Raw genomic sequence first — 12,090 nt, 5'->3', positions numbered from 1 at the left:
GATCCACTTTTTTAACAGGATGCACAAGGGCAAATTAAACACTGCATTGCAAGTACTATTTTTGACATTGGACCCTGAGTACAGAAACACATATAAGAGTGAAAGAACTGGTAGCTCACCTGGTTTGAGCATGCACCCCATGTACTAAGGCTCAGTCCTTAAAGCAGCGGCCTGGGTTCATTTCTAACCCGTGGCCCTTTGCTGCATGTCATCCCCCTCTCTTTCCTGAAAAAAAGAGTGAAAGAACAAACATTAAGGAAATGTGCTCCAAATCCACACTGAAATGACTTGATGGGAAAGCATTAGTATCTTTGTCGCTTCTAAGTCAAAATAGGCTCATCATTCCTTTCACCCCATGTTTTGTTTGTTTTTTGATATTTGCAGCACTTACAGTACATCAATGTTTGTGCTCTGCTTTTTGTCCTTAAGGCTCACATAGATTTTTAATATACATATATATATATATATATATATATATATATATATATATATATATATATATTCCATCCAGCTACACACATCAGGCAAATATGTGGGAGGAAAATTAGCATTTAGGTTTGCAAGTTCAAACAAAAGAGCTGGTATAAAATTTATAAAAAATATTACCAGTCTCACTATATGAAGCTGGCAAAGCTATAGCTGTAAAGTCATGAGGCAGTGAGGGGAAAGTGTTATTGATTTAAAAGGGAGAAAGCTAATGGCTGGCCTCAAGAAACTGTTTAATAGCATTGCTTGAGTCACTTTCATTCCACCCCACTGAAACACTTTGATGTTTTCAAGGTTGTAATGTGATTCAAAGGACAAGGTGTGGTGAACTTTTCCCCTGATACAGCTAACTGAGCCTTTCTTCCCCCCATGAGTTTGAAGGAACCGTGCAGTGTTAAACAGGTTTGAATTTAAAACTGTAATGTTATAACAATTACTGATTTCTGTAATCAAAATACTGTATAATCACATTATTGTCAGCTGCTGTATGAGTAGTTTGCCTCCTTGAGCAATGCATTTTAAAGCAAATATATTTATAGTTCAATATATTTGTTCTCTAGTGTTATCAATTTCAATTTTTTTTTTTAAGATCTCGCATGGTATCACAAAGGCTGGGATGATTACAGCTGCAGGTTTGCAAACGTGCTTCTTATTTTATCAATGTGTCATCCTGTCTTTCCTTTTCTTTTTGTCCCTCAGAACCACCACAGTTTATTAAGGAACCAGAAAAACACATCACAGCTGAGATGGAGAAGGTGGTGGACATTCCCTGCCAGGCACGAGGTGATCAGCGTGTATGAATATGTGTGCATTTTAGTACAAGAATGTCGGGCGTGATTAGTAATCCATGTCATAAAACGACTCAATTCAACAATTTACTGAAGAAAAATATGTATTTATGTGATTTTAAACAGAAGAATGCAATGGAAAAATGAAGCATGACTTGCTGTCTGTCAACCCACTCTCACTCACCCTCTGCAGGAGTGCCCCAGCCAGACATTGTGTGGTACAAGGATGCTTTGCCCATCAACCCAGTGAAGATGCCCAGGTACAGAGTGCTGGTGGGAGGCAGTCTTCAGGTCAACGGCCTCCTCCCCGATGACACCGGGATGTTCCAGTGCTTTGCCAGAAATTCAGCAGGAGAAGTTCAGACCAACACATACCTGGCTGTTACCAGTGAGTGCTCAAGCAGCTCTTGTAATGGTTTTACACAGATAATTACTGCTATTAAAATACAATGTGTTGTGTTAAAACTCAGAATGAGCCTTATTTTATAGAATACTGTTAAATCATCACACAGCTCTCTCAATCCCCTTGTCAAATTCAGATAAGACCAGGCGTAATTGCTTACAAAAATGGGATCAATTCTAACCTGTAGGGAGAATAGTAGGAGCAATTTAGGGCTTTAAATGGAATTCTGTAGACTCCTGCAATTTCTTCTTCAATAATAACTGCAACTTAGAAGATTAAACAATATCATTTTTCATCAGAATTCAGAAAAATCTGAATTAGTTTTTTGTGGTCAATCATATTATAATATTATATTATTATATGTATTCTAATATTTCAGCCATGGTAGCAGCTCTAGCAATGGCAGTGTTGGACAGTTGGTTCACCCCTGTGTTCTAGACTGAAATATCTTACCCACTATCAAATAGATTGCCATGGAATTTCATTCATGGCAATCCCAGACGTTATAGCCTACAGTACCTACTACAACACCAAATACCTACAAAACTAAGGACATTCCCATCAGCCTCAATGCTGACATCAGCATGTTAGCATTATCGTTATGCGCATGTTAGCATGATGTTGTTAGCATTTAGCTCCTTGTATGGGACAGCCTCACAGAGCCGTTAGCGTGGCTTTAGGCTCTTATTTAGAAAAAATGCTGTCCATCAGCATCAGTTAGAAATTAATACCAATCAATTGTTGTTGTTGTTGTAGTTTAGCAATTTCACAACTGTCAAACTACACATAACAGCAATTAGGTGGAGGCAGGCGATCAAAACCACAGCAGTAGGATACAAACAAACACCTGAAACTGCTTATGTACCGTATGTCAGCAAAATAACTATTCCTACTCATCTTACAAGGACCTGACATACTACTACATATACTACTGTGATCAATGCAAGAAACACTCAACTGGGGACTTCAAATCTGGATAAAAACTGGTTGCCCTTTTTTTGCTGAAAACATAGAAAGATTACCATGAGCTTTACCTAGAAGACAGGGACATAGAAAAAGTGAATTTAACTGTAATGACGACATGTCCTCTTGTTTCTAATACAGTTTGTTTCCTAGGAAATATATATTTTTTGGTCTGATAGGAATGTAATATCAACACAGTAGTGTTATAATAATGTAATTGGGATGTTGTAGTCAGGTAAATATTGCAAATGATGGGAGTCCAATCAGTCAAGATATCAAGCATCACTAATTGTCTGAACATGTCTTAGAGAAAATGTCTTATTGTGCAGAAATAAACTTCTATCACATGTATTATTTAGTTTTTCAGAAATATTTGAATGTATATGTATTTATGTTGCATTCTCTCCGTAGTTAAAACTGTGTTTTAAATCTCTGGACTTTTCTTATATCAACTGACAATAAGCCCTACAATGTTAAGTTTACATTGCTACAAAAAAAAATCAAACTTAACAGCATGTGTGCTCCCTATCTCTTATCACCTATTTGTCTGTTATTCTGTAGATAGATTGAATTTGAAAATCACTGCTAATTTTACTCTCACTGTGCACCTGTTTGGCAGGTTTCTGACATCTAATTTTCTTCACTTTGACTTCAGTCCACGTTGCACCTTATCAGAATTCATGACATTCTCTCTCGCTAACTCACCCCATACATCCGTATCTCTCTCTCTCTTCTTCTCTCACTGACACTGTCTCCTCTTCTCTCTCTTCTTCCTCCAGATCTGATCTTACGTATCAGCTCCCTTTTCCTTAACGCATTCATGTCCCCATTTCTCCTTCTGCCCAACTCCCTTTGTCCTGAGATCAACACTGCTTCATGACAAACTCCCTACTCCCTCTTTTCTCTTTGAAACAGTACAGTTTTCTGTCATCCTATAAAAGCTTTGATTTATTGCATGTCACAAAAAGGGATTTTAGTTATCTACATATTGCCTTCTCTTTCTGTGACTCTCCCTCCGTAATTTTCCTTCCTCCTCCTTTCTATATCCGCTATCTCTGTGGGTGGAAAAAATAGACCGGCAGCACACAGTTATGGCACCAAGGTGAATGCTGTGTCAATCCGTAAAGAGTTAGTGGGACAAAGCGTCGACTTAACACTGAGATGCAGCAGGCTAGTGCTTGCTTAAGAAAAACGTTTGAAGAGAGGTTTTGCCATAGACATTTATTCTCTCACCTCTATAACCCTCTTACCTTTTCTCTCCACTGTACTGAGCTCTTTCTTTATTGTGTGTGTGTGTGTGTGTGTGTGTGTGTGTGTGTGTGTGTGTGTGTGTGTGTGTGTGTGTGTGTGTGTGTGTTTGTTTGTCTCCCCTCAGGCATTGCCCCGAATATCACGGCCGGACCCTCAGACAGCACTGTGATCGACGGCATGTCAGTCATCCTGCACTGCGAGACCTCTGGAGCTCCGAGACCGGCTATCACTTGGCAGAAAGGTCTCTGTCACCCACATGCACACTGACACACCTAGGGATGTTGATGTCTGTTATCTTATTACACATAGGACCGTAGTTTGCCATGGCTCAATAAATAAAGCCTGATTGGATTCCATGTTTGGATCCCAATAGGAGATCAGGGAAACACTGTCCTTTTCTTTTCTCGCGATCCCCTGTTCCTGAATGCCTCCTTGTCTCTCTCTTCTTCTATTCTGTCTACCATTTCTCTATTTATGTATGTCCTCTCTCATCTGTTTCTTTCCCTTCGACCTCTTCACCCGCTTAAGGTGAGCGTGTGTTGGCCAGCGGTTCGGTCCAGCTGCCCAGGTTCACCCTGCTCGAGTCTGGTAGCCTGCTCATCTCCCCCTCACACATCTCAGATGCCGGGACCTACACTTGCATGGCAAGCAACTCCAGGGGCATCGACGAGGCATCTGCTGACCTTGGGGTCTGGGGTGAGTGTGCAGGGTTAGATGGACGAGGCCTTTCACATTAGGGCTGTCCCAAACGATTATTTTTTAAACGATTAATCTAGTGATTATTTTTTAACAATACATTTTTCAATTAATCCAACGATTAATTTTTCAATTAGCGATTATTTTCCCATTGCTCAATTATTAACAATTTACACAAAACAAATTTCAATAAGGTTCAAATCTCAATTAATTAAAATTGTTTAACACTGCACTCAAGTAAAATTAATTTGTAGTGCAACCTGAAGCCAGATGTAGGCTATCAATCCAACCACAAAATAAAGTCACTTTCAGGAGGAATACAAAAATAAAAACTTAAAGTAAACAGAGCAAGTGCAAAAAGAGTAGCCTGTATTTGCTTTGCTTTTTTTTAACAGTAGGTAAAATAATGAATAAGCTCTTATTTAACATCCAAGCTCTCCCTTTAATTTAACTTGAATTATTTGTATCTAAAGGCTGGTTAAGCACTGTAGGGAGGAGAAGTTGGACAGTTTTTTTGTCTCGTTCCAGTGATTGGCACATCTGGGTGATGGATTTGGATATGCGCTAGCATGTTAGATGTATTTCCACTCACATACCCAACAACTGCTGAACAACGCCGACACACGTCTTATCCCCCACTCTCTCGCCTGTAGCCTACTACAGGAACTGACCCGAAGACCGAAGTTTTCGAGGTGGAGACGGCACCAGGCGGGAGGGCATGTTTCCCAAACTTGCGATCTTAAAGAGGCCGGCGGGTCCTCTAACTCTTGTGGGTCGCCACCACTCGCCATACTCGTCCTATCGTGCTGCTATCTCTGACTCACTCACTGGACTGTCAACCTGACAAAAAACTGCATGTAGGCGGAGGAGCTCGGCTAGCTTCAGAGCTAAGGCGGGGCTACAGATTAGGTGTCCCTAGAACCCGCATATCTAACAGTAGTTACATTAGTTCCGCATTGCATTAATTAATTTGCATGCGAGTTTTATTTATTTATTTTATTTAGTGACGCGTCGACGCAAATTATTGGAGTCGCCGCATTTCAACTATGTCGACGAATTGTCCCAGCCCTATTTCACATCCTATTAAAAAATACACATGTCTGATCTTGTGTGTTGTTAATGCCCAAGATATCCTTCACAAGCATCCATATGTGGCAAAAACAGGAAACTAACAATGGTGGAGTTTTATTGAAAGGCATGTTAAATGAGGTCATGCCAAATAATAATAAAGCTCAACTCAATTCCTTCAGATACAAAAGCACTCTTGTGTGCAGGCTTGGAGTCACCATCGAGGTGTTTTTCTACAAGAAACCATCAAGAAACAAAATATGAAACAGCAGCACGTCATTTCAACTGAAATGAGTTTTCTGAAATTTGTTTGTCATGATTTTCTTTTTCTAGTATTCTTTTCAGGAAGGATATTTTTGTTGCCTGTTTTTTCTTCCCTTATACTTTCCTCATCTCCCTCCCTCTGTCTTCTTCTTTGTCTCCACAGCTCGCACTCGGATTACCTCCCCCCCACAGGACCAGAGTGTTATCAAAGGAACAAAAGCCATTATGACCTGTGGAGTCACACATGACCCCAGTGTGACTGTCAGGTAAGGCTACATTCACAAACATAGCAGTATTAATTAAGTGGAGTATATTTGTAAAACATTATATGTGGCACTTTTTTAGAAGAGGTGTCATAAAGTGCTTCACAATGAAAGACAAAAGCAATAAAGTAAAAATACAGGCACAATGAAATAGTCAAAAATTAAATAAAGTTAAAATTGATAGGTCTTGAGCTGCTAACGCTGGCGTTATCCTATATTTTACGTTTTGGACTAAACCATTTCCAGGGCACAGTAGTTTTTTAGCAAATGTTAATCAAGCAAGAGTAAATAGTGCATTTGTTGGGGACTATTTTCAGCCATGTATTACTGCAAATTTGGTGCACTCGTCAGCATTTAGGCAAGCAGCAGGATGATGTATATGGGATTGATTTCACCCCCCAGTGTTTCTCATTGATGTGTTTTTAATCGTTTTTGGACTACAATGAAGCTCTGTGGCGCAGAGGAATACGCTATCTCAGTCTTTGGCTACCCAGGCAAAACTTGTTAGTAGGATACATTCTTTGTTGGTTTTGATCTTTTCATGGGATTATTTGACAATACAAACATTATAAAATGTTGTCAGCCTGATACTATATCAGGAGACCACAATTTCCATAGATCAAAAGTCCAAAAAGAATGAATTTCAAAGTGAAGGGACCTCAAAGCCATAGTATCCTTTGGTTCAACCAACAAGCCTGTGGGTGACCATTTTAAATTGGATTGTGAATTTGATAGGGAGTCACATTTGATAGATGTCATATGAAAACCTTTAAAGGACCTGTTCTAAAGCCTTTGTAGCTGCATTGTGGACCACTTGCAAGAGATTTAGGGATGTCTTGCTAAGGCCGCTGAAAAGGGAGTTACAGTAGTCTAGATGGAAAAGTCCACAGATGCAAAATCCATTTGCCATTCTTTTCACGTTTCTACGTATTTATCTCCATCAAAGTGAACACTTAATTAAGCACAGTTGTTGAGCCATTTCGGCCTACAGATCTGTTAATGGAGATGCTTCATCGTTAGTTATAACTTGCTGTATTGTTTTCGAAACCTTTGGTTGTTAATTAGCCATTTACTACCCTGAGCACAAGGTATTTATTATAATATTATATTGTAACCTAGGCATGCAGTTTATACAAAAGCAAACACCTACACGTGGACAATGTTTGTTGACTAATGGTGTGCATGAATGCCATTCGAAGATTTTTGTTCTCACATACCTCCAGCTTGCAATTGCATTCCAAACCAGTGCAACACACAACCCTCACAACAGACATTTAACTGAACTCCAAGCTTGTAGCCGATATCAGTAGCAATCAATAAACCATTCTGTCCCTTTCTACTCAGAAAAAAGCCTACATCTGACGCGTCGTTTGAGCTGTGCAGTTTTGATGAGTGAATTCGGCTTTTGAATGCAGCCGTCGGCGACTATGATATGCATGCAGGGCAGCTCTGATGGCGAGTTTGAAGAGGCAGAGAGGAGAAAGATGAAATGCCTCACTAATAACATATTCTTCTCGGATTGTGGAAAAATCAAAGACAAGCAAAACCTCAGTTTACTTATTGCGTCACTGTCACAAAGAGTTAACCTACCATCTAAAGCTGACGTGAATGTGTACATCCTAGTTCACGTGCCAGCATGTGGAAACTAAACGATGCAAGTCAGGTTCTGGAAATCTGGTAAAAACCATCCTTTGGATTTGTCCATGTATTCAATTGGGCACTAAAGAAATGTTAATTTAAGAATGTGCTTTAACATACTAAGCTAATCAGTCAATAAGCTAAATTTGCCTTCAGTTATTCATGCAGCTTTGCCTCATTTTGTGCTGCCTACAAATAATACTTGTTTGTTCAGTTCCACTCGTTGACTCCGGATGCAATCAAGCTACTTCTAAAATTAATTTCACATTCAGTTGGAACACACCTCTTATTTATTTCTGTCTATTATGACTGTTCTTCATGATAACATTTTAGATTTGGGAATTGCAGATTCTGGCTAGAACAATAGCACAAGGATGTAGAACAAGGGTTTCCTAGGGGACTACTTTCTGCATGCTATTTGAGATGTTTTCTGTTTAATTAAAGCTTAAAAATTGAGCTGTAGGAGGCTTACCCTCTTTGCCCTTTTTCACGTTGTTTTTGCTTAAAAAACGGGACTATTTAGTGCAACTGAACATTGTCAGTTTGTGTAAACTTATCGACTGATACTGTTGAAAGAATGAAAACGCAGCAGATGGTGATGACGTTAATGACAAAACCAACAACCGGCCCGCTGACTGGTGATTTTGCATTCCAGGCATGTCTGGGAAAAAGATGGCTCGGTGATCAATGTCCAGTCCATCCCCCGCATGCGACTGGAGGCAGACGGCACCCTGCACATCGCCCAAACCTGGTCAGGTGACATAGGCACATACACGTGCAGAGTGACCTCTGTTGGCGGCAACGACTCCCGCAGCGCACACCTCCGTGTCAGGTAACTACCGTCGCAATTCATCACTTGCCTGGCTTTCTATTTACTTCTTTTCTTTTTTTCTCTCACTTTCTTGTTTCGTTGGTATTCTCCACTGCAAAGACACAGGAAGGAACATGTTCTTTGAAACAGGATAGTGCATACACAGGCACACACATACATGTGCACACCCTCACATTATGCGCCCCCAGAAATCTTTCATAGGGGTAGCCAGATGGGGCCACACATTGGCGGCGCCACTGACTCACACACATGCAAGTGCCAGACGCGCACGCTTTCCACCACCAACCTTTTACTGCCATTCTGGCTGCTCTTATTGACACCTCTGACTCATTTCCACTTCCTCCTCACCTCTCCTGTCCTCATTCTCACCCGACATACTTTCAGCCCCAGGGGACCACTGTGAAACCGCACACTCGCACAAACACTTGTGTATTGTTTTTGTCATCTCAAATCTTCTCTTTCTCCAAATGTCTTCCTGCTGTTGTTGTACTTTGACACAGTGCACAATGCGTCACTGCAGCAAGGGTAAATTGAATATGAATGAGACATCTAACTTTCTGTTTGCCAAACTGATGGACTGACTGACTGACTGACTGATTGTTTGTGTCTTTCTTTGTCCCCATATCAGCTGTCTTGTTGGCTGGCTGCCTTTTGACTGAGTTACTGCCTGTATTCCTTCATTGCTATAAGGTTTATCTATCAATCTGTCTGCGCTTATCTGAATTTATGGCTGAATGAATTAATGATCCCCAGCTTTGGCCTCATTTATTTCTGTCTTTGTCTGTGCATTTTCTTCCTATCTGTCATCTTATGCCTTTCAATCCGGTGATATCTATCTTCTTTTGTTTGCCTGTGTGTCCATCTTGACAAGGAACCGTCTTTGCTGTCTTGTCTTGCCACATTTCATCACCTGTCTAACTGATATCTTTGTAGTAAAACATTCAGCTTTACTTCAGATTTGTACAAGAGACGTTCAGAGAACTCTCTGTCCCTGCAGAGGATTTGCTGTGACAGGAGAGATTCTTTTATTTATCGAAGTTGTCCTGATGTTCCCTCCAGGCAGCTGCCCCATGCCCCAGAGAACCCTACGGCCGTGCTAAGCACATCTGAAAAAAGAGCCATCGACCTGGCCTGGGCCAAGCCTTTTGATGGCAACAGTCCCCTCATACGCTACATCCTGGAGGTTTCTGAGAACAGTAAGTCACAAAATATCTAGTCTTTTCCAGTCATACATCAAATTGTATCCATCTCTACCTTCTGTGCTTTGTATCATTTGGGTCAGTTTACACAAGTTTAAAAACTATAAATTGCAGTATATGATGAGTTAGGTCTGGGGGAGAGAGAACTCAGCTCTTGTGATCAATATTGCAGCAACGAGTGAAAAAGATGTTAAATGTTGCTTGTTTAGATTTTTTTATTTGTCTTGTAGCCAGGCTTCGATGATGTCAATGTGTTCCCAAGGAGCTTAACTGCCTAGCAAATACATCAAAGAACTTGAAAAAGAATTTAAAAGCATAATCAATAAGACTGATTAAGAATGTCCATCATTGCCTTTAATCTCAAATTGGACGTGTAAGCTACTCTACATTCTGTCACTTTACAGCTCTGCATGTAACAAGTACAGTATGTAGAGCTGGGCAATATGGAGAAAATCAAATATATTTTTGAACAAAATACATTTATGTCGTTATTGTGGCGATATTGTAGGGTTAACTATTGGTGCTTTTACAAAATATTAACACAATGTGAGATTTGATAAATAATCACCAATAATGTGGATACAATGGCAAAGTGGGTAAAGGCAAATAAAACGGCTAGTAAGTCTGGTAAGTTCAGAAAATGACATCACTTCACTGTAATGCAGCCTCTAAAACCAGGAAAAGACAACACTTGTGTCATGTCACGATATTACGATATCCAAAATTTAAGACAATATCTAGCCTCATATATCGATGTCGATATAATATCGATATATTGCCCAGCTCTACAAGTATGTTCAACTTAAATGGATAAACTGAAAACTGTGTTGGGCTTAAATCTGCAGCACGTTGTGCCTTTGCTTCCATTTTTCAGCATGACTTCTTTCATTTGATGAATTAGAATTTTAAATTGTGACCTGCCGTGACAAAATGATTGCAGGCATGAAGTGAAAATCCCTTCTGAATATTAGTGAAATTGCTAGAAATGTTTGACTCCTTCCTTACAAAATTTTACATTTTATGGGATGTTAAGGTGAATGGTTAGCATAATGAACAAGAAATGTGTACGTGTGGAACAAGGTGTTAAACTAGATTTTCTTTGTTCTAGACGCTCCCTGGGCTATCCTGCTGGCCAATATTGAGCCGGAGTCCACAGCAGTGACGGTCAATGGCTTGATCCCTGCGCGCTCCTATCAGTTCCGCCTCTGTGCCGTTAATGATGTGGGGAAGGGGCAGTTCAGCAAGGAGACTGAGCGGTGAGCTAAAGACTAAATCCTATAACTATTCCTACCACTCCACATCAACAATGTAACAATTTGTTTGTCCCTTTTATCCGGGTTTTACAAAATAGAGAAATACAAAATGCCAGTATACGGAGTTTCACAGTACAGTAGGGGGGCCTTCAAGTTATACTTTTCCATACAATTTTCGAAGGATATTTTAATTATAAAATTTAAAAAAATAATTGAATCTACCAAAACATTCCTCTATGGTACTGTCATTTAATTGGCAATAACAATGATACATCTTAGAAATGGCAAAAAACAAGAACCTGCTGAATTTTCTTGTTGTTAGTATATAGTACATTGTGCTCAATTAATCAGTTTCCTAGACAACCAGTTTGACTTCAGTCAAGAGTCAGTGAAGAAGGATATACGTGTAAGCCTACCAAAGCGGATACACACACAAACATGCACAAACACCTGTAAACACACATTCACACACATTGTGAAAGCCACAGGAGGGATTAAGGTTTGAGGCGACATTAGGTTTGGCCTCTCTGCAGCCTCAAGCACTCATTTCTGCCTCTATCCCTCCCTCCCTCCCTCCCTCCCTTCCTTGCTCCCTCCACTAGTCTGTCACGCTCTCTCATGCTGCCAGCTCCCTAGCCAGAAGAGAGCCACGGGGGGCTCCGTCTGTGTGTTGCAGGGGGGCTGGCACCGTACGCTCTGTGACGCCATTTGGTACTTAGTCACCGCCACTGATCTCACTCCCATCTCTCATATGCATCTTCTCCCTAGACATTTGTGGTGTTTTGTCAGGGTAAATATTTAGGTGGCTGAATTAAACTGATATTTAGCTTTAAATAGACATGTTTACTGTCTGTTACATTACTACAAAGCTTTTTGCTTTTAGTTTTAAATAAACTAAAGCTGTGTTCAAGATGATTTCCAGAAAGAAAATGTCCTTTAATAATATTTCTCAATGCCCTCTCCATATCTCTGCATGTATGCTTTTT

General features: G+C 40.2%; 1 protein-coding gene across 6 annotated transcripts in view; it reads left to right on the top strand.

Annotated features, from left to right (window-relative positions):
- The window catches only part of sdk2b (sidekick cell adhesion molecule 2b), a 275,577-nt gene that overhangs the window by 226,587 nt on the left and 36,900 nt on the right, over window positions 1–12,090 (top strand). For all 6 annotated transcript variants that reach the window (XM_039787773.1, XM_039787770.1, XM_039787772.1 and 3 more), the window contains exons 8-15: window positions 1,186–1,269; window positions 1,468–1,662; window positions 4,016–4,132; window positions 4,420–4,587; window positions 6,083–6,185; window positions 8,476–8,652; window positions 9,712–9,848; window positions 10,960–11,107. In XM_039787773.1, the coding sequence (XP_039643707.1) occupies window positions 1,186–1,269; window positions 1,468–1,662; window positions 4,016–4,132; window positions 4,420–4,587; window positions 6,083–6,185; window positions 8,476–8,652; window positions 9,712–9,848; window positions 10,960–11,107 (1,129 nt within the window). The remainder of the gene's footprint in view (window positions 1–1,185; window positions 1,270–1,467; window positions 1,663–4,015; window positions 4,133–4,419; window positions 4,588–6,082; window positions 6,186–8,475; window positions 8,653–9,711; window positions 9,849–10,959; window positions 11,108–12,090) is intronic.

The sequence above is a fragment of the Perca fluviatilis genome, chromosome 21 (assembly GCF_010015445.1).
Source record: "Perca fluviatilis chromosome 21, GENO_Pfluv_1.0, whole genome shotgun sequence".
NCBI lineage: Eukaryota > Metazoa > Chordata > Actinopteri > Perciformes > Percidae > Perca > Perca fluviatilis.
The sequence above is the reverse complement of the archived record's forward strand: the minus strand, read 5'-3'. Positions and strand labels throughout refer to the sequence as shown.